General features: G+C 52.3%; 7 protein-coding genes across 7 annotated transcripts; 3 read left to right on the top strand and 4 right to left on the bottom strand.

Annotated features, from left to right (window-relative positions):
* Positions 1-3011: 3011 nt before the first annotated feature.
* Positions 3012-5121, bottom strand: TRIVIDRAFT_230653 (uncharacterized protein; the record flags this gene model as incomplete). The annotated part of the gene is made up of 2 exons (XM_014101419.1): positions 3012-4392; positions 4526-5121. 2 exons carry the CDS (start codon positions 5119-5121, stop codon positions 3012-3014), a joined length of 1977 nt encoding a protein of 658 aa, XP_013956894.1.
* Positions 5122-12965: 7844 nt separating this feature from the next.
* TRIVIDRAFT_230652 (uncharacterized protein) lies at positions 12966-14760 on the top strand (the record flags this gene model as incomplete). Its single annotated transcript, XM_014101418.1, has 2 exons — positions 12966-13140; positions 13200-14760. 2 exons carry the CDS (start codon positions 13038-13040, stop codon positions 14432-14434), a joined length of 1338 nt encoding a protein of 445 aa, XP_013956893.1.
* On the bottom strand, positions 14743-15267 carry TRIVIDRAFT_200972 (uncharacterized protein; the record flags this gene model as incomplete). The annotated part of the gene is made up of 2 exons (XM_014101417.1): positions 14743-15093; positions 15166-15267. The coding sequence occupies 2 exons, from the start codon at positions 15265-15267 to the stop codon at positions 14743-14745; spliced, it is 453 nt and encodes a 150-aa protein (XP_013956892.1).
* Positions 15268-15809: 542 nt separating this feature from the next.
* TRIVIDRAFT_191384 (uncharacterized protein) lies at positions 15810-18608 on the bottom strand (the record flags this gene model as incomplete). The annotated part of the gene is made up of 2 exons (XM_014101416.1): positions 15810-16566; positions 16603-18608. The coding sequence occupies 2 exons, from the start codon at positions 18606-18608 to the stop codon at positions 15810-15812; spliced, it is 2763 nt and encodes a 920-aa protein (XP_013956891.1).
* Positions 18609-20731: 2123 nt separating this feature from the next.
* Positions 20732-22037, top strand: TRIVIDRAFT_117345 (uncharacterized protein; the record flags this gene model as incomplete). Its single annotated transcript, XM_014101415.1, has 2 exons — positions 20732-21335; positions 21433-22037. Coding segments are annotated over 2 exons (1209 nt in total), but the record flags the coding sequence as incomplete, so codon positions are not given.
* Positions 22038-22290: 253 nt separating this feature from the next.
* On the bottom strand, positions 22291-24604 carry TRIVIDRAFT_81654 (uncharacterized protein; the record flags this gene model as incomplete). Its single annotated transcript, XM_014101414.1, has 3 exons — positions 22291-24037; positions 24109-24235; positions 24388-24604. The coding sequence occupies 3 exons, from the start codon at positions 24524-24526 to the stop codon at positions 22600-22602; spliced, it is 1704 nt and encodes a 567-aa protein (XP_013956889.1).
* A 350-nt stretch (positions 24605-24954) lies between these two features.
* On the top strand, positions 24955-25909 carry TRIVIDRAFT_170223 (uncharacterized protein; the record flags this gene model as incomplete). The annotated part of the gene is made up of 2 exons (XM_014101413.1): positions 24955-25152; positions 25204-25909. The coding sequence occupies 2 exons, from the start codon at positions 24955-24957 to the stop codon at positions 25741-25743; spliced, it is 738 nt and encodes a 245-aa protein (XP_013956888.1).
* Between the last annotated feature and the right edge of the window lie 117 nt (positions 25910-26026).

Below are 26026 nucleotides of genomic sequence, written 5' to 3'. Positions count from 1 at the left end.
CCAACCCAGAAACTTTGCTGTTCTGTCAGCAATACTCCGTGCTGCACGCGGTAGACATCGGAGGATTAGATTGGCCGCTTTTCCGGATCTGCGAGCCGCATTGCCTAGCGCCAACTCCGACATTTCCTCTGTGTGCCAAACCTGGTCAACTCTCGACAGGGGTCATTTACATGGGCTGTTCCGTCTGCTCCACTCCTCTGTGTCAAGCGCATGCAGTCCTCGTAGGTCTTTGATGAAAGATACAGAGAGCTTCTCAAGTGAGACTGAGACTGAGGCTGAGACAGTGACAGTGAACAAGTCATACGATTCAAGTACTATCAATTTCGTCGATGCCCGGACAAAGCCCTGTCTGCCACGTCGGCCGCTCTTCTACAGAGACGGCAAATCGCCGATGATGGAGATGGCTGCTTCTTGTCCGAATGAGGAGGTTCATCCAGCCTCATAGGTCGCTGGTTACACAGCATGGAGTTTGTGCCAAGAACATTTCCGGGAGCCGGAGGTCATTCTCCTTTACGCGTGACTCCGAAAAAAGATGTATCATGTTGTACGGCTGCGAAAAAGCAACAACACGGCTGGATCTGCTTTGCGTGGAAAGAAAGCTCTGCTACGAGTAAAAGCTTGAGCAAAAGGCCGTGCAGATGGGCGTTTATGCCGCCGTCGGACCTGATCTGTTGGTGTGAAGGCCGAATCATGGCAGACATTCGCCCATTGATTCAGCTGACAGGGTTATTCGCGATGGCTGTCTTTCTTTTCTTTTTTCCCTCCCTTTGCGCAGCTTCACCCACCCACCATCACGCTGAAAACCGGGAAACATGCTCCTGATGGCGCGAAACAAGTCACAGAAACGACACAAGTACCAGTACTTCAGGCTTCACGGATGCTCTGTGGCTTTGGTATAATTACTGTGAGACAAGAAAATGCGCCACTTGGACCAAGACGAAGAGGGCCTTGTCTTTCGGTTCGCCGACATCTTTGCGTCCACGTGTGTGTCAAAACCTACGTCCACCTACTGTTACAGCTCGGCATTCGCCTTTATTTCCGAGTCTGTGATAGCCAAGGGAAGAGGGAGAAGAGGATGATCGATTTCCGGGATTGTCTACTTCCGAGACTTTTATTTTCGTGGTGACTGCTGTGGGCGAGACAGACAAACAGCAAAATGACTGTGCACGATCGACAAAACTCCTCTCTCTCACACACACCCTCTCTCCTTGATAGCACAAGAGTGCTGAGTCCTTGTCAGCTGGTTGCTAACCACAGATCGGCGGTGTGCTATGCCCTGCTATACTCGTGCGATGGCACGGCACAAGGTTGTGTGCAGCGAATCGATCATTTTGTTGTGTCTCGGCCGATATGTCTAAGCGCCATCAGACACAAATGAGGGACACACCATCTACTGCACTCTTTGAAACATATCACAGTGATACCAGGTTTCCCATCCTACGCGGAAAAGCGGCATCAGAAATAAAAAAAGGTTGTCAGCTATGCTTGTCTCAAATTCCGTTCAGAACAGATGACGTCTAGTCAGACAAGAGGCATCTAATGGCAGCAAGCTTCATCCTGGCAAGGCAACCAAGGTACGGAGTAGTATTACTCAAAACTCTCCGGGCCGGCAGCTAGGAAAGCTCCCGGGTTAGACACCCTAGCATCATCCCTTTCGAGTACCACCAGAGCCGCTTCTACTGAATTCGAAGTACCCCTCCAGATCGGCATACCAAGACCTATTGCGTCCTGGGGGGAGAGCGGGAATCACGCCGGAACAAAGGCACGGCGCCTATCAAATAGGCTTATTCTTAGCCATGGACGGGCTCAGGGGAAATATTTGGGTGGTGGGGGATGGCCAGCTGAGAGCCCAGATCCATGGCCGGGTGCATGTCTCACCCGCTGAATTAGCTTGACCCGGGGTCGTCCGAAATCTGGAACATGGAATCCAAGAACCCGGAATAAGTTGCGCGAAGCCCGCCAGGGGCTATACTGCAATGGGAAGCAAATGCTACCTCTACGGCTGAGTCCTTTCACCGTAACATGGAAGGCAATGAATGGCATGATTCACATCAACACCTCGCAAGGCAGCAGTCATGCTAGGACCAAGTGAAACTTGTCACCAGATTACGTATGTGATCATCGTTCTGAGCAGGCTCTGTACATCAGATGGACTCTTTGTCATATGCCTGACTCTTGTCTTTGTTTCACTGCGACATCGGCCACACTCACTACGACAGCTGAGATGCGGATATTTCAAATTGGACCAAGTTTAGGTAAATGGTGTTCACATTGTTCTAAGCGAGCAAACAGCTATCTGCGCAATTGCAATAGTGTGTGTGACACGGCCTCCAGACCCCAGGCCGGAGCAGTTTCCGCCTTGGCCTCATCCATTAAAAATGCTCGATGGCAAACTCTCAAATCGACACCCCTTTTTGTACGCACGCCCATTTTTGGTTGGTATCATAACAATCATCCATTGAATAGAAAGCCCTTAGCCTGGCATCAACACATGCCATTAGAAAAGAATTAGAGTCCAGGACGCAGCAGCGAGGGGATGTAGAATAAAAAAAATAGATACAGTCCTGCCTGCTTGGTTTTTGATCAATCTTTGCTCAGTGTTAAAATCTTTCACCATGCTTAAACACCTAAACGATGCTGCTGATAAAAGTATGAAAGGAAAAAAAAAGATTAAAAAGATTATAAAAGAGAGTATGGAGGAAAAACAGTAACCGGTTGAAGGGGGAGGAATGTGACATTCGTATAACAATATTAGAATTAAACAGTTGATCTTGCGATATGCGTATGCGTGTAAAGTCTGGGGGAATAACAGTGGCGGTCACAACGAACAAATGAAAAAATCAGGGCTCAGGTGATGGTCATGTCTCAGCTGCCAATCTTGAGAAAGAAAGGAAAGGAGGGGAAAGGAGGGGAAACGAACAAAGGAGAACAGGGCTGGTGGCGGCCGTGATTGTATGTGTAAACGTAAAGGCTGTCGTCATGTTGCAAGGTCGTGGCAAAGGGGGCCGGACTTATTTGCGGACCTCAAGCGTCCTTTCATCAGGCCATCGTGGTGTGGCAATGCGGCGGTAGATCTGACCAGGGTTCTGTTCTTCGAGCTCTTTGCACAAGACCTCGATGGCGAGGACCCATCGAGACTGTAGGCGTGACTGGCGACCTTCAAAGGTGTCGTTGAACTGAGACTCCTCTTGGACAAATTGGGCCTCCAGCCTATCCAGCGCTTCCTGTCTCTTATCCAGGAAAAGCGAGAATTCCTCTGTCTGTTTGGCCTGAAGCTCCTCCATCTTGACAGCCTGCCGCTCCCTCATGAGATTGATTTTGGACTCGCGCATGCGACCTATGTCATCTCGCAGGTAATACTGTTGGCCCAGCTCTCTCAAGTCTCGCTCAGTGACGACTCTGACTGGCGCATCCGAGTTTGGGTTCCGGCCAAGACCGTTGCAATAAGCCTCCATGTGCTTGAGTCGGAGATGAATGTTCAGTTCATCTTGATGGAGAGTTTCGAGCAACCCCATCTCGGCGGCAACGTGGCGGTCTTCTTGCTGAGTCCAAGCCTTCTCATGTCTTTCGTGGAGCTTCTCCTCCTGACACTCGTACTTTTCTTCCAAAGCAGCCTCTTGCATCAAGTGGCGTGTCTGTAAGGCGTCTTTGCCTTGTGACTTGTAATCTAAGAAGCGTTGCAGCTCTTCCTGCTGCTCCAGTCCAAGTTGCTGAATTGACGAATTGGCCCGTAATCGCTGCTCATTCGCGCAGGACATGGCCGCTTCACTCTGTTGGCGCCGCTGTAATTCCCCTTCAAAGTTGCAAAGATTGGGGCATCCGGTTGTGGGATCCCAGATACCAACGCACACGGAGCAGAAGCGAGCTTTGCATCGGCAGGTCATGTAGGGAGATTCTCCAGTCGGCTCAACTAGGGATCTGCACTCGTAGCATCGCTTCCAGCTCCCCATATCTTGCTGCTGCTGCTGCTTCTTCAACACAGCCAGTTCCCAATCCTGGGGGCAATCTTCGCCAACGGGATGAGCGGTTCCTTTGCATATGGCGCATACGCGACCATGGCACTTGAAGCATGTGAGATCGAATGGGTGCTTGGCATCGTGAGAGTTATGGGGCGGAATGAAGTGGCCACAAGCTGGATCTGGGCAAAAGAGTCGATCCTCGACAGGTGTGCCGAGCTTAAGGACTGCCAGCAAAAAAGTCTCCTGAGCTTCCTGGTTTAGGATTGTCCTGACAAGGGGGGCTGGGAGGGGATGAGAGCAGCAGCGTGGTGGCATTTGGGACTCATGTTGAACTGCTTGGTTAACCAAGTTTCTAACGCAGTCGACGCAATGCGTGTGGCCACACTGAAGCTTGTGCAATGCGCCTGATTCTACTCCGAAAATCTTTTGGCAGCTAATACATGGGCTATATCAAAGTGTTGCAAACAAGATGTCAGTTTATCGTTTCAATATACGCAAGGGATGAAGAGCAAGCAGAAATAGCCTCGTACAAGACAAGACTTGTGGAAGGAATAAGGGAACCCTACCTTTTGATTTCCACCGGTTCGATGGTCTTTCTTTTCCACCGTAGGCGGTCCTTGAGGCTCGCACGATTGCCCTTTTTAGAACCAAAACTCACCACGCTTTGGGCAGAACCGTCGTTGGCAAAAAGGGGAACTCGAGGAGGTTGAGCCTGAATGGTAGCAGTGTCCAAGGAGGAAATATATCGCTCATAATGGGAAAATGTCAGGCTCGCAATCGAACCTCTTCTCACCCCGGACCCGGTATCGAAGAGAGAACTCGGAGATCCAAAGACGGAAGAGTGAGGCGTCAAGGCAGAGCTAGCCGAGCCGTTGGATGCATTAGAAAAGGTTCGATCTTGCTGAGTCCCGAATGACGAAACCGAACAGTTGCTGGCGGGTTGTCGTTGACTGGCCACGGACGGCAGAGTGGCGGCGATGCCAGCGGCGTTTGCTCTAGCGACCAGTTCTTGGTCAGCCTGAGCTTCAGTCTTACCCTCAGGCAGACGCAGCACCTCGGTGAGATACTCCGAGTCGCTGAGCTCGGGGATGGTGAAGGATTCCGTCTCCGGCATCGCTGGAGGATCGAGAGAGGGCGATATGGGGTCTGACAATGGATCCATTGCCATGCCCAACGTGTCCGTCAAGCTGATGCAGGGAGGCGACTATGGGATGAAAGAAGCGTAAAAAACGAGAGATCAAAAAGTGGATGATGGCTAAGTGGAAGGGGGAAGAAGATGGAGAAGATGGAAAAGATTGACAAGGGCTTTAAACAGTTGGGAGAGGAAGAAGTGTCGGAGATATGAAGATGGTCGTCGTTGGAGAGGGCAACAAAGGCAGGTGCTTGATACAAGCAGCAGCCAGGGCTTTCTTCAGGACACGGACAATGGGGCCATGCATATATAGTACATGTGCTTGGGGTATGCAAGGCGGTACCTCCCAGCTAACGCACAATGACATCGGCCGTACCTTGGACACCTACGCCTTGTACCCTTACTCAGTGGGCAGATTATGACCGTGAGAGATTGCCGTAAGGTGCTACTGAGGAACGCAGATGGGTAGAGCATGTGCAGGTGCAGGTATTTGCTACCTGGTGGCCAACAAAGAGATGCATACGGGCAGCAGGCGCACAGACAACGGCAGGGAGGTACAGGTACATTATTTGGCGACCGCCCATGGGCTGTGCCTAGCACAACTCGAGCAGTGGTAGTGGTACATGGCATGATCCCGACCCGCAAGAGATTGATGGTGGGTATCAGAGCTGTCGAGAGACAAGCGATTTAGATCCGGCTGCCGCTCCCGATTGGGTAGTGGGGATTTGCATCTGGGAGGTCGGGAGTGAGATTGGAGAGGGCAGGGATTGAGCCCTGTGATGCAATTGCCAGCTGTCAGTGGGCACTCATGTCTTGGAGCTCGGTCGCAAGCCTGGGGGAGGACGAGCGTACGAGCGTAAGTCAGCAGAACTCGGGATGTGTCTATCCGGACTCACAGAGGACAAGGGCTCTTTTAAGACAAGGTCTCGGAGAGACGACGATCCAAGGCTCACGAGAGGGGTGGATTGGGATATACGAAATTTGAATTAGGAACAAGAGGGAAAAGAAAAGAAAAGAAAAAAAAGAGGGCAACAAAAAGGGGGGGCGAGCCGAGTTGAGGGCCAGGGCAAGGGTTGAGAGTATCGAGATGATACGACCAACACGATACGAAGCCAGACCACTGTAGATTAATAGAGGGGAGCGAGGCAGCTCTCTCTTGAAATAAAAATATGATTCGAATTTCTCTCTCTCTCTCTGTGTGTATCCTTGTTAGGAGCCGCGAGAAGAAAAATCAATGAGAGCACACAGCTTACTAGAGATGGCATAGGGCCGAGGGTGTAGCACCGATTTTCAGTCTATGCGACGGGGCCCTTGGCAGATGCTAGGACCTCCTCGATGCCGCTAGTGAATCTCGGTGAAGGTGATTGTTTGTGATTTCTGAGTGAGTGGGATGGTGTTGGGCGTGACTCGATTGCGCCGCCTGTCTGTCTATCTAGAGGGGGAGAGGGGGTGGTCACAGTATTAGCGAATGGATGAACCCGGTATAGAGAGCGAGGAGATCGAGTGCCCTGCAAATTGAAAATAGACATAAACATAAAAATAAAAATACCCGTGGCCAGCAAAGTATTACACCTGTATAGCCCTCGGCGGCAGCCCGCGCAAAGGGCGGACGAATGGCGGCTCAGGCATTGGCCGCCGACTTACTTGATTGAGATCGCGCGGTGCCACAGCACACCTAGCGATGGAGGCTTTTGAGGTCCAGTACCTTAGTGCCTTCGTACCGCTTGAGCGATGACGAGTGTATTATATTGATGAGCTGTACACGTATCTACTCGCTAGCCAGCGCGCTCAAAAGTGCTGTGCTTGAGTCGTGCGAAGGGAACCTTTGCGTACAAGCATTAGGTGATCAATCAAGCATCGACAGTTACAGGATGGATTTGCCTTGATGGGTCTGGTTCCCTGTACAGCACAAGTACGAGTACATGTCAGTAATAGCAGCCCGGTTTGCCCTCCTGGCGGTGCATCTGCCCTGCTGCAGCCCCATTGAATCCTCTGATGGGCGCGATATTTGGGTGCTGGCAAGTACCTGTACGCCACTGTACGTATAAGCATCCATCCGTGTAGGGTTCCTTGCGCTCCTGCCGTGTTCAGTGGTTAGGGCACCAAAGGCGAGTCGGGACAGCGCCTGCCCTCGCTGAGGACCTCCTGAGACGAGACGAAGGGGCTGCCGCACAAAAAGGATTTGCATTTTGAAATTGGACTTGGATTTGATTTTGATTTTGATTTTGATGTCTGTGTTGCATCCCTCTCTCCCCGAAGCACTCCAGCAACAGAGACGGACTGGACATTTGGAATCCATCCATTTCTCACCATGCCATGTTATCACAATACGAGACGTTACGACAACGCTGCCTCTCCTCCTTGACCCAGCCTGCATCGACAAGCCCAACCGCCTTGGACGATCTTCGGCGGTTCTCTCAGTCTCCTCTCAGTCTCCTCTCTCCTCTTCGCCAACGACATCGGCTCTGCTGCACCTTGACGGGGATTTTTCAGCCAGCCACCCTGGGCTTTTCCTAGTCTCCTCCAGTCCCCCCTCGGCTGCTCTGGGCCGCTCCGGCTGGCTGGATAAATGGGATGGATGGATGGACGCCTGGCTCTGCTCCCCATTGCTCCCCATTGCTCCCCATTCTTCAATTCACTGCCCGTGCTACCGTGTTACCCTATGGAGCACAGCGTGTGGATGACAGGTGCAGATTACATGGTGAGTGGCCAATATTCTCCCTGGAGTGACAAAACATTAGTCTTGGTGGCTCCCTACCCATAACGAGCCGGGGTGGTGATGCCGGACCCTGGGGCCACCCATTGGCGCTCTTTTTCCTTTTTGTATTCCCTCTCACTCTGGTTTATCTTGGGTCGTGTACGAGTACTAATACTTCGTACTTCGTTTAGACACGTAGTATGGAGCCAAGAGCTCGACTTGGCCGGTTAGGTTGCACGGAATTGAGACACACATTTGCGGGCTGATCTCAACTCCAACACCAACACCAACACTATCAGTGCTTCCGAGCCCGCATTTTAGCGTCCAGTGATGCTTGCCCACCAGATGGCCATCACCATAGTTCGCCGCTACCACCCTCCATCTTGGCCGAGACGGATCGTCGAGCAGTCTCTATGCAAGTCAGGCTCTCTAATTGGCGTTGCATTCCTGCCCTGCATACCACTTGTCACATTTTCCAATCCGCCTCACACACCAAAGAGGGCCGGCTCTCTCTCCGTTGACTTACATCAAAAGAACCAAAGTGCAAGGACACGACAATCTGGGGCACAGGAGCCACCACCTGATTGATTCAAACTTTACCTACCCATGACTGATGGCAATCGTCCGCTAGCATGACACGATGCTGCTTGTGATTTTGGGTCTCTGAATGCAGAGCAGCCCAAATCTACCTAATAATAAGCGCCCACCAATTGCCACTCTTTCAGTCTTGGGTACCATCATCTGAGCAGGATGGCCGCCGCAGCCGCTGAGAGGGGACAAGCTAGCAGGCGCAGGACCGCCGGCCCATCACGCGCACAGATTATGGTTACAGACGTCAAATCGTCAAAGACATGCCACTCGCTGAGGCTGGCATTCAGAAACCCGAGCAGGGCAGGCCTGACGGACCCCATGTTGCCCATCTCCTATCACTAGCGGATTTACGTTGCGGAGCATATGCCGACACACGTACGAGTACACACACTCCAAACTCTGCATGCTCACCTTGTCAATATTACTGGTGATATCGCCACGAGTGCCGAGTACGGAGTACTATTGCTAGCATCGCCTATTGCTCGCCCCATATCGGGATGCTTCGCCTTCCGTATGAGATCCTAGTGCTACCGTCTCCATACTCCGTATTACAGGGCAAATGGAGCATATTCCTGGTCATTCTCGTCAAGAGCCCAGACTCCATCACAAATCGTATATGATTGGCGAAACAAGGGAGCGGGACAGGATAATGGGGGTTGGTAAAAGGGAAAAAAAAAATACCAGACATTGCTGTACAAGCTCCAGGCTCATGTACGGACTCCTCACACCTCCAATTAAATCATCCAACACTCCGGTTCGTGTGTGTGACACGGCAGCAAAGTGCCCGAGGGATGCAGCTCAAACCTGACTCCACCGCCACAATCGAAAAAAAGCAACAGCTCTTCGTTACACCACAGACTAGTATTACGGGATCTAAATTATCATCCGCGCCAAATCTCTCCCGAGTACTTGTACTGTTACTTTGCAGGGCAAGATCGTCCGGCAGTCCGTGATCCGCTGTTGCTGCTGTGCACGTCCCATACAGATGAGCGGGCGGGTGAGGCCCTCAGATCTGCCCTACGAAAGCAACCCAGCCAACCCAGCTGCCCTGTGCATTTTGGTGTTGGCGGTTTCTTCCAACCTACTATGTACTCCATACGAGTAATAGTCGAGAGACACCATCCTTACAGTGGCTGTTACTCGGTGGCCCGACCCTAAACCATCTCATCTGCCCTAAGAAGTTTGCCTTGTTGCCCGTCTTTCTTTAGCTTCGCCTACCAAGAGTCTAGGCTACTTAAAACTCCCAAGTTCTTGGCACATCCGGGCTCAACAACCCCGGTTTCTTTTAGCAGTGACACCAAGGAAACAAGGCGGTATACTACTCCGTAGTGAGCTGGGCCTTTCCGACGGGCGTGATCGACGACAAGGGGGGCAACTGGTCTGGACAACACCCTTGACGGTGGAATATTACTACAGTGCTTGGCCAAAGCTTGCAGAAGGCAGATGGCGGTCACACTATTACTACTACTACTACGAGTACAAGATCAGCATCACTGGAGGGAGGGACGAATAGGCGGTCCTTGCTAGACTAGCACCGGGAATCCCATCCGGGCTTACCTTGCTCTATCACAGGCGCTGTCATCTGCGCCATGAATTGTAAAAATGGAGCTGAATCTGAATCATTTTGCAGCATGGCCCGGACCGGTCACAAGGACCTCGATATTTTATGACGCTCATGTATCAGATCCTTCAGGCCTTAAATCCGCCTTCATGGTTGCTACCTTTTCAACTCCGGGAATTTGGGATTGCGCTGACGCCTAGCCGTGCAACTAAAGGCCATGTCTCAGCCACAAAGCAAACACGTCCCGTCTTGTTATTGTTGAGCTGCTCAGGTGCTACCTATCTACTACAAGTGGCCACCTGGGAAACAAGACACACGTCGTCGCCCGCAGGAGCAGGGCCAAGTTGGTGCTTCGGCCGATGACTTTGCCAATAAGGACGAGAGAAATAGACGCCGAGACATGGCTCTCCAAAGTCATTTCAAAACTCGGATTGCAGGCTGGGGGCGTAATAAGGAGGAGGCGTCAAGGCCCATCTGTGCTAAAATCCAACCTAGTGCTGCCGGCTTGTCAACTCGCCAGCGGCTACCCGGCAGCTTGCAATCGATTCTTTGTCAAGAGCAGAGAAATCCGAGCCTTTCAACAATAGGAGACCAGGGGATTCTCAATGCACATTGAATGCAAGAAGTTGGTGATGAAAGCACAACACAGACGGCTTGTCGTAGTAGAATTGTTTGTACAAACACAGAGTCGATTCGGAGTACTGTGTGGCATTCCCACACGAGAACCGCAATTTGGTACCGAACTGCTTACTCGATGGCAGGGCCAACCGCAGTAAACGACTCTCCGACTCTTCCTTCTAGTCAGAAGCTCCCGAGCAATGAGAAGTGAAGCATGATTTGAGAGCATGACTCGAGAACATGACCGCGTAGAGCCAATACCAGTGACAAATAGCCATATTGGTGGCAGCTGTTCATCGATGGATGCTTCCGTTTCTGCGAGACTCCCTGTTGAAAGCTGAACTTGTTGAAAGCAATCATAGTTATGATATGAGAAGAAAGGATGTGAAGGCGAAGAGTGTAAAACCTCGCGCCTCGCGTCGTTTGCAAATCTATGTTCAAGCTACGACTTGTCATCTTCTGCCCTAGATCCCAGGGGACACGACATCACTGTCGCGGAATATAGTCCACTCTCTTTTCCACGAGAGCTTTGATGCTATCGTCAAATCGAAATCTTCCTTGGCTGCGGTTGGTCGTACTCTAAGGCTTTCATGCCTCCGAAGATTGTAAGAGTAATGATGAGTTGAAGAATCTAGACAGCATGAATGAGGTCAGAGTTATACTGACTAGGTTTACAGGGCCTACACTTTTCAGAATCTCAACTACTGTAGGTAAAGTCAGACATCTCAAGGGAAAATATGTCGAGTTTCGGTCCTTTGGAACACAAGCGACTGATTCCATTTCTCCGAAGCTGGCTGCGGATAGCTGGCCACACAGCAACACTATGGGTCAAGGGAAGTTCTCAAACTCCTGAGTTAGACAGCTACACGCAAGTCAAATAGCCTCCTCTCTGCAGAGATGTCGCCAATTAGTTAGTTCCTTGGACGAGTCTTCATCAGAAACAGGATTCCCTGGATCATACTAAGCACAGAAGTTGCGCCTGCGCTCCTGGTCCAGAGATCAAACGGTTCAAGTCCAAGAGGGAACTCACTCAGGCGGCCGGCATAGTTATGAATAGGAGTGAGAGGCACTTTTAGAGCTGCGGTGTATAGACGTGTGCTCGCTCTGGACCAGTTATTCGACGCCGCTTTGTCTCTATGCTTCTGCCTTGTCACAAAGAAAGGGGTGTATGGAAAGCATGGAGAAGACTACATCATCATAAAAGTTACAGGTCATACGTCTGATATCAAAGGCGACAGGTATAGGTGGCAAAATTGCAACTAAAATCTCAAGAAAGAACCTTTTATATGTATTCGGGGAGATCCTTACACCTCGGATATCGAAGCATCGTTTATCATGAGTCCCCGAGACTATCGTCATTCTCGGCCAACCACCTATTGCAGATACCAAATGCGGACCTGGATAATAAACAGGGAACACTACTTGTTAGTTTGGGAATTATTTTTTAACAAACCTTGAGTCTATCGTGCCATTCTGGTATGTTGGCACGCAACACACAAAAGGCTACGCCGCAGAGTTTAATTGGGCAAACTCTAATCAGCCCTGCGAGATCTCAATAACCTCCAGGTACCTGATATAGTGCCTGGATAGAGTTCACCCCTTGGACTTCGTATGCACGTCAATTGTTTAGCATTTTGAAGAGGCCTTGCTTGTTGGCGTGTACCTGCATGCGCGGCTCGGCTTTCCGTGACTTAGTCACAGCTCCCGCGAGTTGGGCGCCTCACGCCTCTCTTTCTCAGCACTTACGCCGACAGGATACAAAGGATCAGAGGCCAAAGAGCCTTTAATTGTTTCGCAGAGTATTACCTACCTAAGATACTAGGCAGGTAGTCTGCAATAGGCATTGCGACCTTTGATAGGCCGCCTCGTCCCTCTTTGTTCCAGCATCATCATCGTCAACGGGTACGTGCTTCCTCTGGTCTTGGTGGATACCGTTCACGGACTACCCGCCTCAACGACTCTATTCTATGCTACTTGTACTAGCGCCACCAGAAGCTTCTCCAGACTCGGCGCAAGTACTACTAAGTAGTCCCGCATACCGCCCGCGCAACAAGGGACACCGCCCGGCGCTGACCAACACGGTCAAAGGCGCATACCTTGGTCTAGCATGTACCTTGAGGGGATTCGCGTTCCATGCCAAAGAAACACCTGATCCATACATGTAGCTTACGAGAGGCTGGAAGCCACTGCAACCCGCTGCAACCTACTCCTGCACGGCGACTTACAAGGGAGCCTGTGCACCGCTTGCGCCTCGTGCCTGTTTTGGCCGCTTCCCTTCTCTCCGTCATCATCTTGGCCATCGCCCTCGCCATCGCCCTCGCTCCCTTTCCCTTTCCCAGTCGCTGGACAACCGCATTGGCCGCTGATAAAGGGCCTCAGCAAATGCTGCGATTCGGCATCCGCGCATGATCCGACCAGCCCATCACCGTCACAGCGCTTACACCGGCTGAACACGAGCCCAATTCCCCGTCGCCCACCATGGCTGATCTGATTGACCCGACAGCAAAGGGCAACTATCCCATCATTCTCGGCGATGGCTTGCTGGGCAAAACGTCCAACGAAATCTTTACCGGCATCCGCTGTACGTCGCCTCGGCGCGAGAGAGAATCTAGGGAGACCTGCTAACACTGCTCTGCCCAGATAACCACAAACCGTCATTCCCTGCATCTGACGCACGATTAAAACCCTCTCTTCCCGGAAAGACGAGCTCCTACGACTTGAACTTTTCTAACTCGGAAGGAACGGTTGGATTTGCCGGAACACGCTCGACCGACGATGACGACTATGTCTTGTGGTTTGACCCAGACCGCAAGGCCTTTATCCTTGACAAGGTCGACTCGACGTTCAACATGAATCTCACGCGCATCCCGGGAAATAGCAACCCGGAGGAGCTGCGGCGGCGATACCCTCACCTAGAGAACGGCCAAAAGCCGGGAGACAAGAAGAGCGCTGCAAGCAAGGACAAGGTCAAGTCGACACCGAAGCCTGATGACAAGAGCATCACCGTCCAGACCAAGGAGATGCAGAAGAAATTTGACAAGAAGCATCTCGACAAGAAGCCTTCCGACAAGGTGTTCCTCGACAAGAAACCCCTGGTAGAGAAGAAGCCTGTCGACAAGAAGCCCCTTCTCGACAAAAAGCCAGCCGTCGACAAGAAGCCAATAGATAAGAAGCCGACAGAGACGGACAACAAGACTACGCCGGAGAAGAAGCTGATGGAGAAGAAGCCCGTGGAGAAGAAATCGATAGACAAGAAACCGATTGAGAAGAAATCGTCGTTGGAGAAGAAGATGTTTGAGAAGAAGCAGTTAGGAAAGCCGCTTCCCAAAAAGGTCGACCTTATGCTTCCTGTGCCGGAACCGCCCAAGCCATCAGAGCCCAAGCCTCGAAAGAAGAAGGATGACGATGATGACGATGAGGATGAAGACGATGATGGCGATCTCCTCATCGAATATCCGGGCGCAGAGGCTCCAGCTAGACAGACCCATTTCTCACCCTCCTTCCCTGCTCCTCGGCGCTTCGATGACTTTATGGACCAGCGTGAATCCGAAGTGGAAGAGGAGGAGGAAGATGGTCCGATGGATGACGTCGACTTTAAGCTGCCCAGCCCGGTGAAGCACGCCAGCCAGAGCCAGAGCCATTCAGAACCCATGGATGTAGACGAAGAAGAGGAGGAGGAGGGAGAGGAAGAGAGGGGTGCAGAAGCACAAGAGACCAACGATGCTGCCGATTTGGAATACGACCTAGAACAAGAGCTGGAGAATGCCTTTGAGAATTTGGATAACAACGACCAAGACAACAGCAACAGCGGCTACTATTATGGCAACTCCAATGCCAACGACGACGACGAGAGCGAGATTAGCGAGGAGGATTAGACACGGCGTTGGGAGCAGACCAGACCACGTTGGCTGTTGACCGCTGACCGACATGCTTTCGGCAGCTATGAGGGTAAAAGAAAAGGACAGCGAGATGATTGTTTTTGCCATGACTTCTACATGGGATTGGGGATATTGATTATTTGGGCGGCGTTTATTCGAAATGGGCCAGCTAAACGCTAGATACCACCAGCGAGAATGATTGGGATTCCTTTACTCTTATATTTTCTTTCTCTTTTATATATTACTTTTTATCAAACGTTGCCTAGGACTCCAAAAAAGAATAGTATTTACAAGAAACTAACTATTTATTCATCATCAGCTGCAAATTTAGCGCCCGCCAGATGATCCGTAACGCCGGGCACCTCTCTCCCGCAGAACAAATGCCTCTTGGCCGTCGTCAGCAGAGGCCCGTACTTTGCCAGGACCGGCTCATCAAAGCACCCGACCGTGAGGCAGGTGTAGTCACGGTTGTCCCGCTGCCAGAAGAGAAAGCTGCCGCAGTCGCTGCAGAAGCCGCGCTCGCAGTGCGGCGTCGCCGAGTACAGCTTGAGCGTCGACTTTGCCGTGAACTCGACGGCGGACTTGGGCAGCTTGTGGGAGCGGAAGATGAGAGAGCCGGTGTTTTTGCGGCACTGCTCGCATTGGCATGTTGTGCACTGGGCGTGTGTGAGTTTCTTATATTTATATCTTGTATGCCTGGGATGATGGAAGAGGAAGATGGGGCTCACGCTGTTTTCAAAGTCGTGGTCTGGGGGAAAAGTCACCGTGTAGCGCACTGATTCGCAGAGGCAGCCGCCTGTGATTGTGGCCGGCTTGTCGTTTGAAGACATCTTGATGAGTGTGTTTTGTGTGTGTTTTGTTTAGGTACAAGTAGTTAGTTCGTTGGAGTTGATTTGTGAGGCTGTTGTGTTATATGGGGCCTGTCGTGATGGCAAGACGGCAGTTCCGCTGTCTCTCTTTTGTGGAAGATGGGAGAGGGCGTCGTCAGATGAGCATTCCGAAACATTTATACACAAGGGCGTCGGCTTGATTTGTCTTGTGATTTCTGGAGGTCTTGTCAACGGCGCCTTTCATGGGGGTTGCCTGCCTTATCGTCATGTTGATGCTAGTGTGAGGGCAGATCTCCAACTAGCGCTTCCATACTAAAATGGGCTGTTGAAGAACGAACGACGACATGCTACAAAGAGGAGCATTTTCTGGGGAATGCATGATGGATGCGGATTAAGCTATAATAAATGGTATGCCAAGACAGCTATCATAGCGCTTATTGGTATTGATCAGCTGCAATTCTGGCTTTCTACTCCGGGAATTCATCGCCATTTACATACATACACATACACAGAAAAACAGCCCGCCACGTCCAAAAGCACCATTAAACAGCATCCCATCTCGCAATCCAGCCGACATTCTCGCCGGCGTTCCTCACAATACACAGCCTTCCCTCCCTGGGGTTTGCCCTGACATCTGGCAACACCTTCTCCACGGCTATGCTGCCAATGGCCGCGCCTCGGCCGTTGGCCAGACAAAACGACCCTGTGGTGACGAAGCCAATGAGGTCTTCTGCATTGGGCACGAGCGGATGGTGTCCTCCGATGTCGACCTCATTAGGAGCCGGAGTACCTTCTAGGCTTGGCGGAGCAGCGAGAAGCTCTTGTGCCAGAAGGCGCTTTCGTGTCTCCATGTCGTCGAATCGGGATGCTTTTCTCTTGGGCTGGGAATGGGTAGATGATGCAGACTTTGACGAGGCCGAGGTTGGAGGGATGCGCGAAAGCCACTGTGAACGAAGATCAGAGGGGAGAGAGGTTGCTTCTGGAGGTATACTCGCAGGGACTTCGGCGTCGGAAGACGGTGGTATGGAGATGGGAACGGAGGGGAGGCGGTAGATTCTTGCACACGGGCTGGCGACGCCTCGTGAGAGGAGTGATATCCGGACACATGCTATTGCATTTGGAGGAAGTGGTTGAACTGTTGGGGATGGCGAAACGAGACTGTTGAATACGGCCTTGGGGATGCTGCTCAACAGCTTGAGGTACGGCATATCGTCGTCGGTGACGTCCTTCTTTTCGATGGGCGCCGGGTCTCCGCCATCAACATCCATTGCCTCTCCCGAATTGTCATCCGGCGAGGCACTTGGGTCCTTATTCTGCCGCTGTTGCTGCCGCTGCCTCTGCTGTACAAGACCGAATAGAAACTCAAAATCACAGGCGTGTCCGTCTCCAATCTCGCCCTGTCGCCCTGCGCCCAAATTGAGGGATGCCCACTCGACTCTCTTGCTCTTGGGCCGTCTAGCCCATTCCCTCTTTCGTCTCTGTCTCCGCTCGAGCTCCCATTCTGCTCCAGCATCGGTTCCGAGAAAGTCAGCAGGGAACCATGGAAGACTGCGCTCAAAGGCAACCTGCATCGTCTCGTTCAGCCCAGCAAACCGCGGGTTGCCACCTGAGACCAGCGGGCAATGAACGATGCTGTACCACAGGGGGGTGATGCACTTCCAAGGCGCAAGAAGAGTCCATGTTCCTTGCGCCTGTGTGCCCACTGCAGAACGCGATGCAATGAGAGTGATGGGAATGGGAGGGTCCAGGATTGTTGGCTTCAAAAGCGCTCCAGATGTGACTTTACTTCTCCTTCTATTGATGGACTTTTGGGACGGCAAACAAGAGGCCTTGTGCCGGACCTGTCGATCAAACAAAAGCGATGGCTGCAAGTTCTCTTCAGCGGGCCAACTGGCGATTGTGGTTAACAAGTCCGTCTGTGCCTGTTCGTTCTCAGAAAACTCCATCTTCCGTGGCGGGTACCTCAACCTAGGATCTTGGGCAGTAAAGTTTAGAACCGAATTATTTGGTAGCGCCGCCGGATTTGTTAACCCCTTTAATGACTCGAATAGCTCGGCGTGTTTGTTCTTTGGGTTTGGCCCTGACGGGTATGCCGTCAAGACTGAAAGCAGTGTTTCGGTGGAGGCTGGGCCAGAGAGCTCAATGCTTCCGATTTCGAATCGTAGGTCTTCGATGTACAATCGAGGGTTTTCCATCTTTGTCAGGCGCAGCAGCTCGTTGAACAGCTCTAGGAAAGCTGAAGGATGGACTCTAATAAAAACTCGTCTCTGCGTCTTTTTCTCATCTTTGCCTTGCTCCGTCTCACCCTCTCTCTGTCCTTGCTCTGCATCCTGTGATTGTGGCTGTGGCTCAGGATCCCAAATGACAGTCGACTGGCACATTGGCCGCCGAACCCCGACCCTCTCTCTGCTCAAGATGCCCGTCCATGCCCTTGTGCCCTGCCTCCACTTGCTCCCTCTGTCATCCCAGCAAGAGTCGTGCGTCACTCCGACCTTCCGGAGGACTCTTGCCATGCCTGCAAAGTGTCCATAAAGCCCAATCGTGCTCATATAAGTCATGTCCCAAACCATGGTACCACGCTCTCCCTGCGCCCTGTGCGTTGGCCGGTAAATCTTCTCGTTCGGTGTTAACGGGATGGCAAAGCGCCATAGGGGCTCCTTGGGTTCTGTCATGCGAGCCCTCTTTGCGTGCCACTGATGTGTCGGCAGCCAGGTTTTGTTGATCTGGCGCTTTCTGAACTTTGCAGGCGGCTTGGGTGGTTCGTTGAGCGCGTTCCTCCGTATCTTGGGTCTCGGAGTCCTCCCCACGACACCGACGTCTTTGGCCGCCTCTTTCGTATTGTCGTCACCCTTGTCTTGCTTCCTCTTCCTCTTTCGTGCCGCGAGTATCCGGAGTCTCTTGGCCATCTGGGCTCGTATTCTTGCTCTCGTAGTCCTCGGCTTCCTCTTTCGCGACTCAACCAGAGGGGTATTGTCTTCGGCCATTTCCCTCCTAGCCCTTGCCCGCAGCCTTCGAGGCACCCGCTTGGGATTGTGGCTCGCCGTCCGTCTTCTCAGCCCGCGGGGCACTTGTTGGAAGGCTCTGCTGCTCCTAACAGCCTTGGACGTGGCCATGCTCTGCTCCAGAGCGCGGATCTCAAACTCGTGAGCAGCCACAAAGGCCACCAGATCCAGCTCGCCATCCTTGAGCGCAGCGTCGGCAGCTTGCGTGGGGATGTTGCGAGCAGCGTGAACCTTGGCGCGCTTCTGCAGAAACGCATCGCTGCGGGCGCCGGTGTTTGGAGCGCCGCGCTTTTTGGAGGCTGGACCGGATTGTCCGCCTGTAGGATGATTCGAGGACATCGGGACGGCGAGCTGGAGAGCTTTTGCGAAGCCCAATTGCGTCCTTGAACGCGGTTTGATGCTGCGGCGATGCGTTTGCGAGGTCTGGGAAACTTTCTTGGGCCAGGTGCGTTATCGATAAGCGCGGGCAGTTGAGCTATCGCATTATCATTTAGCGAGTGACCAGCGAATGATATGTATAATGCAGCGCTGTTCAAATCAATCTTGCTGCAGTGCTACCTCTATTGCAGATCTATTGCAGATTGATGCATATATTAATCAGGAGCTTTACATCCAATGGCTTATATGAAAGCTTCATGCAATATCCTATTCGTTCTTTTCTTTGTGATTCGTGTACATGTCCATCCAAAAATCTCGTCACCATCCAGTAAACTGATCGTCGAAACAAAACGACATCCTCCATGACATCACTATCTGCACCTGTGACACCCTCAATCAAGTATCAAGTAACTTTCTTTTAAGCTCCAGGGGCAAACTCAATTGCGCCGATGTCGTCTGTGTCTATCATTTATCATATTTGTTGACTCTCGTTGCTATTGATACCGCTGTGAGGCTCCAATGTGATACCTACCTTGCTGTGAGGCAATTCATTCTCACGTGCAAAGTACCTGCACCTATTGTTGCTATAAACTCTGTATTGGCCACGCCATTATTACAGAGTTCACCGCCCTGAAAATCAAGGCGCCTCTGTACGAGTAATAGACCTACCTATAATATACTGCCGGCCATTTCCTAGGCAACCGCAAGGCGACTTCTGCATCTATGGATGCCACAATCCAAAATCGCATAGCCCGCACTTCTTCTCCTTCTCCACCCTTTTCAACCATCAATCCCAAGACATTTGGAGATCCAACCGATTGATCTTGCATAGTTTTTCTCGCCATTTATTCATCTATACCGCTCATATCAGCCCTTTATAGTCCAGTCTCCATTTTGGATGCAATCTCTTTGATCATCGCTGTTGAAGCATTGCTCGCACAACAATAACACGTCTCTCTTCTTCATCGGAACAACATCCCTGTCACCCTGTCAAGAGGCGCTACCAAACGCAAATACGACTCGGCAGACCCGGGTTCGGATTTATAGCGACCTCATCCCTGAAAGGTACGCGTATCCCGTTTCATTATGCTCCATAGCTCGCCAGACAGGAGATCCGTGTATCCACGATGGCTGCGGCTCATCTCTAATACTACCACCTCATCTACCAGGCAAAAGGGGCTCGCGACGGCACCAACCACATGGTGAGCGGCATCCGCATTCCATCCAGAGTTTACTAGCGCTCTGCTGGTCATCCATCGTCTATCCGTCCGCCGTCCATCGTCCAACCTTCCGCATCCTTCAGGCCCCGGCCCAGCATCTTCCTCCACCCCCACGGCCCCAGCCCATCAACAACATCTCGAGGCTGCTGACCCAGAATTCCTTCTCTCCGGCTAGTTTTACCGGCTCGCGCCAATCAGCGTGTCGCGCCGCGGAGCTTCAGTTCCAGTTCCATATTTATTCCTATCTGCAGTATCCTGCAGCATCAAACCAACTCATACTAGTGAAACCGCCTAGGCCTTACCGGCATTGGCTACTTGGTTATTATTAGCCGTGGCCTCGTTTGGCTACAAATGTCTGCCTTGAGTAAGCCCGACTCTCCCGCTTGTCGTATTGGTGAAGCATCACGGCCCGAATGGGCATGACTGCCTACCTCGCACCCGTCAGCCTTTTCAGTGGACGTGGCCCCTGTCACATTCCTTCCTTCGTGCTCATACCTTTTGTTACGGTTGGATATCCGTTGTCTCATTCGCTTCAAGTCGTTCTTTTGCTCAAGTGAGCTCGATTGACGCGATTTGTCCCTCTGTCCGGCTTATCCGGAAGACTTCGCCTCGTGGTAGATATTATCGAGGTAGCAATTAGCTAACATGCCCTTTTTCCCTCCAGTTGGCAAGGGGCGCAAGGTGAGGCAATTCGATACCCCATTTCCGTCCATCTCTTGTTCGGCCAAGTGACTTATTACTAACGGCATTCTGTTTGTGTCTAGCCCAAGTTTGAACTTCATCTCAAGGTAATGAATATAATATGAGGCTCAATTCATCTCGAATGCATCTGATTACTCTTTGTCTAACATTGTTATCTCCTAGATCTATGATTTGAACAATGTACCTCTCGTTTCTGGAACGTCCTTTATCAAATGGCATCTCACTCACTCTATGCATGCCGAGCATCGCGGCCGCACTGCAAAGGCTGCCATTGCCAATCATCGGGTGGAGTACAACTTCCACAAGGTGATTACAGGCGTGCGCATGTCCGTCGACAAAAACAACAGCCTCAATGAGTGTCAGCTGGAGCTCGAAATCGTCCAAGAGTTTGCGCTTACCGAAAAGATCACCCTTGGTTATATCAAGATTAACCTCGCCGAATTTGTCGAGGAGAGCGAAACTTTTATGAGAGATCCTGCCTCACCAACGTCATCCAGAAGACGAACCAACAGCGCTGGGCTGAGTCCTACGAGTGCCAAGGAGCTAAAACTGTCTGATGAGATTCAGAGAGAGACACAGGATGGCATCGTGCGCAGATATCTCATGCAAGAAAGCAAGGTCAACAGCACTCTCAAAATTAGCATCCTGCTCATCCAAGTAGATGGTGAACGCAATTTCGTTGCGCCGCCGCTGAAAACGGCCCCAGTCTTTGGAGGAATTGTAGGGTTCATGGCGCCGGAACAAGTTGAAGATGAAATTTTAGGACGTAAGTAAGCCCTCGCCTGAGATTATCTTTGGTGCACCCTTGATATGCGCGCGTTCATTTATTAACAATCATCACCTTGAAGCTGATAACAAGGTAGCCCTACCGAACTTATCCAAGAATCGGGATGTCGCCGAGGTGCAAGATCTATATCGTCGGACCCTCGCAGCATCGTGGACTCGCCAGCCTGCGGAGCTCTCTACTGATGAATGCATCGAGGACATCTTCTCTGGCGGCAACGGCTGGAGGACCAAGCATAGAAGCGCCACCAGCCCTGATTCTGAGGACGACTACTATGACGAGGATATCGACAACTCGGGCACCCTTCGGCCCAATGAATATCGCCGCATGGCAATGAACCACCGCCGTAACCACTCGAATTCCTCGTCCCATTATCGCCCCGGCAGTTCCTATCAACACCAAAGTCCCCATTCTCATCACCATCGTTCGCTTTCCGGCTCGAGCGACAAGAGCTTCTCAACCGTCACAGTGGGAGGGAACCGCAATCCGCCTAAGAAGGGTGTGCGTATTCTCCGTGACGACAGCCGCGAAGACGACTTGATGAGCGCCAAGAGCGTTGGCAGTCTGATGAGCCTAGCACCCACGAATGGGAGCAGCGAGCGTGAAAGAGAGCATATGAAGCGTGCAAAGGAAATTGAAGAGTCTGATGTGAGAGATAATTTAGTTGCTTGGTGTTTACCTGGGAGCGTAGCTGCATAGATGATTGCGTTTTGCACAGCGAATCTTGGAGGAAAGATACTCCCCCAACCCCATCTTTTTATTTGTCCTTGGTTATCTCGTTGAGCCTTCTTGGGCTCTACAAGCTTGGTGTTACGGAGGTTGGCAATACTGGTTTTCTAATATTCACTGGTTACATTCATCAAATATATGTTTTTACACATATGTTCAAGATGTCGAAACTTGTGTGTTGCGACGTACACAGCAACTTTTCTGCTTTGATTGGAATGCCAACATCGACTCCTTTTTATTTATCCCCTCTGAACCCGGATATTTTTTCGGCCGTATTCTGCTCCATCTCTCTAGAATCACTTGAATAGCGCAAAACCTCCTTCACCTCGTAAAAATCTATATAAAAAAAGATATGCCTCCCCCCTCCTAGCACCCCATCCAACCGGCACCATTGTGACGGACGCTTCTACATTCATGCCATGCCTGTGTTTTCCTCTTTCCCATTTGCCGAGATGGCTTTTTGGACCTCCATCTTCCCCTCTTCTACCTCTTTGCCGTTCTTCTTCTTCTTCTTCATTTACGGCGCCTGCAGGTTGCCCCTGACACCACCCTTGCCGCCAACTTCCCTAGCGGTAACTGTGACGCTGAGATCGCCCGCGACGTTGATGGTGACCTCGACCTTGCCGCCCTTGGAGACGCCCTTGATGGCGGCCTCGGCAAGCGGTGTGCCAATCTTCCAGATCTTCTCGCGCTTCTCCTCCTCTTCCTCGTCCTCAAAGTCGGAGTCGTCCTCGTCCTCGGGGACCTCCTCGACTCTGGCCTTGGGCTCAGGCTTGGTGACCTTGATGTGGGTGCCACCCTCGACGACCTTGACCAAGACGTCGCCGCCGTTGGCAGCGGCAGCAATGTGGACGGTTCGGCGGGCAGGAACAGCAGTCTCGGCCTGCATGATGGGGGTGAAGACGTCCTCGCCCTCGGCGTTGACGGTGACAACACCGATGGCGTTGGAGATGTGCTTGACGGTGGTGACAGCGGGGTGAGTTGACTGCTCGATATCAGTAGCCTCGTACTCCTGGATCAGCGAGGCCTGGAGAGCGGCACCGCGGGCCTGCAGCTCGGAGGGGTTGATGGCGGTGGTGCTGGTGGCGGGGGCGAGGATCACGGTGGACTCGGGGAAGATGGACTGGAAGTTGGTGGCAATTCGGGGAGTGTGAGAGGTACCGCCGCACATGATGACCTCGTCGACGTCCAGGACGTCCAGCTCGGCCTTCTTGATAACGCTCTCGACGAGGCGGTTAAAGCCCTCAAAGACCTTGCGGCCGACCATCTCGTATCGTGTCCTGTTGAGGGTGGCGGAGAAGTCGAATCCGTCGGCCAAGCTCTCGACGCTGAACTGGGCATTGGTGCCCAGGCTGAGGGCCTTCTTGGTGGCCTCGGACTCGAGACGAAGCTTGGCCAAGCTCCTGGCGTTTGATCGCGGGTCGACGTTGTGCTTCTTCATGAACTCCTTGGCAAAGTACTCCATCAGAGCCTGGTCGAGGTGGACACCGGCGAACTCGTAGTCGTGGGCGGTGGCCAGGATGGTGTACATGCCGCCTCTTGAGGCAACGACGGCGACGTCGGAGCGAGTGCCGCCCAGGTCGGCGACAACAATGATCTTGTCCTCAGTCTTGGCCTCGGGGCGGGCGTCGTAGGCCAGCACGGCGGCAATGGGGTCGGAGATGAGCTGCAGGATCTCGAGGTCGGCATCATTGGCGGCCTTGACCAGAGCCTCGCGCTGCTTCTCGGAGAAGTTGGTGGGGACGGTGATGACGGCTGAGGTGACCTTCTTGCCCAGGTACTCGGAGGCGGCGGTAACGAGGCGTCGCAGATATCGGGTGGCAGCCTCGGACACGGAGACCTCTGAGGGGGCATCGTCCTCGCCGGCCTTGTCCTTGACGGTGAAGGAAACGGCGCCGGAGGCATCCTGGGGGTGAGCAGCAGCGTGGCAGTGTGTGGGGTCGATTGACTTGAACCTGGCAGGATGGTTAGCACGATATCTTGGTCTCGTCATCCTAATCCCCCCTCGTTGAGATGGCAGTCGTACTCTTGGCCTAGGAAGTCTCTGAAGTAGGCAATGGTGTTGGTCGGGTTGCGAACCAAGAAGGCCTTGGCCTGAGCGCCGTAGTACTCATCGCCATCGACGTAGGAGAGAGCGGCGGGGATCTGTCGGTCTGTGATGCAACAAACAACATGTCAGTTGAAAAGAGCAAAATCTCGGGGTTTGGAAGCTTGCAGTTTTGGGGAGGCTGCTGAGCCACATAGCCTTCCCCCTCCCCCCCAAAAAGCAAGCTCTATCCAAAACTCGGGACAATTCGAAACATACCACCGTCCTCGTTAGCGATAACCTCGACCTTGTCGTCAACGGTAAAGGCAATGGAGCCGTTGGAGTTGCCAAAGGTGATGCCGATGGCAACCCGGTTGCCGGGCTCGACCGCGGCCTTGACGCCGTTGCTTTCAGACATTCGGGACGAGTTTTGTGGGAGTTTGTGTAAAAAGCCAAAGAGATGAGATCAAAAGAATGTTTGTCTGCCTCCGTCAATCCGCAAGCAAAATGATTGTGAGGAGGGTGGATTTGGATTGGTGGAGGGGCTTTTTTTTTTCCTCTTACAAAAAATTTCGAGCAGAAAAAAACCCAGCCAAACGAGTTTCCAATCTAGTGGAGGCTACAGGCACCCCGCGGCGCGGCGATAGGCCGGCAGCCAATCAGACGTGCCCCTCCATAGCAGCCGGGCTTATCGCTTATCCGCCCAATCAAGCCAGAAAAATAATTCGTTCCCAAAAGGCAACAGGCAAGGCTGAAGAAGAAACAACAAAGACGCCGTTCCGCTTATCGTTGATTGTCGCTGCGACTGCAATCAGCCTTGCACAAGACAAAAAGAGTCGCCGCAGCATGTCCTCAGAACCAGTCTTTGTCCTGCCGGGCGATCGCATCGATGCCTCGCTGATACCTTCACATGCAAAGAAGCCTCTCCGCCTGGGTCCGGGCCTGCGCCATGTGCCGCCGAGCGACATCCTCCCCACGCTGGCCGGCCAGCTTGTGACGGACCGGCAGAAGAACGCCATCCGGGTAGAGACGTCAAATGGAAGGGTAAGGTTTAGCTGTTGTTTGCACTTGTCCAATGGCTGACGGCCCGGTCAGTATATCCCACGCGTGGGCGAGCTCGTCATCGGCACCATCAACAAATCCGCCTCTGAAGTCTACTTCGTCAACCTCTCCGACTATACCGCTCCCGCCCTCCTCCCTCAGCTCTCGTTCGAGTCCGCCACGAAGAAGACGCGCCCCATACTGGCCCCTGGAGCGTTGGTGTACGCCCGCGTCACCCTCGCAAACAAGCACATGGACGCCGAGCTCGAGTGTGTCTCTGCCTCAACAGGCAAAGCCGATGGTCTCGGACCGTTGGTGGGCGGCATGTTGTTTACGATATCCCTCGGCATGGCCCGTCTCTTGATGATGCCCAAGAAGGCGCAGCACGGCAAGCTTGTAGTCTTGGATGAGCTTGCCGACGCCGGCGTCCAGTTTGAGACGGCAACGGGCAGAAACGGCAGGTTATGGGTAGACAGCGATAGCACCAAGGCCATCATCGCCGTCGGCAGAGCCATCCAGGAGACAGACGAAAAGTCGCTCAACGCAGATGAGCAAAGAAAATTGGTCAGAAGATTAATCAAAGAACTGAGCTGAAACGATGCACACGAGAAGAAACCAGAATATTCGCAGTAAACCAACGGCCTTGTTTATTCTGCCGGGCCATCTGCTCATGTTATATATACCCATCGCGCACTGTTTGTCCCTGTAGGGATGCTTGCTTGTCTGCCTAGGTAGATGTAAAGAACGCCTCCCTCTAGCCTGTCCCTAGAGATTTTTGTTTTTTTTTTACCATTATGACAAAGGGAGGGGGCAGGCCATCCATATAATACAAAAATATAAGTTAGATTAAAAACGCCTCGCAAAATCCAAGCGCTTG

This window comes from Trichoderma virens, assembly GCF_000170995.1.
Source record: "Trichoderma virens Gv29-8 chromosome Unknown TRIVIscaffold_6, whole genome shotgun sequence".
Classification (NCBI taxonomy): domain Eukaryota; kingdom Fungi; phylum Ascomycota; class Sordariomycetes; order Hypocreales; family Hypocreaceae; genus Trichoderma; species Trichoderma virens.
Note: the sequence above shows the minus strand (reverse complement) of the source record. Positions and strands in the feature narration are given on the sequence as shown.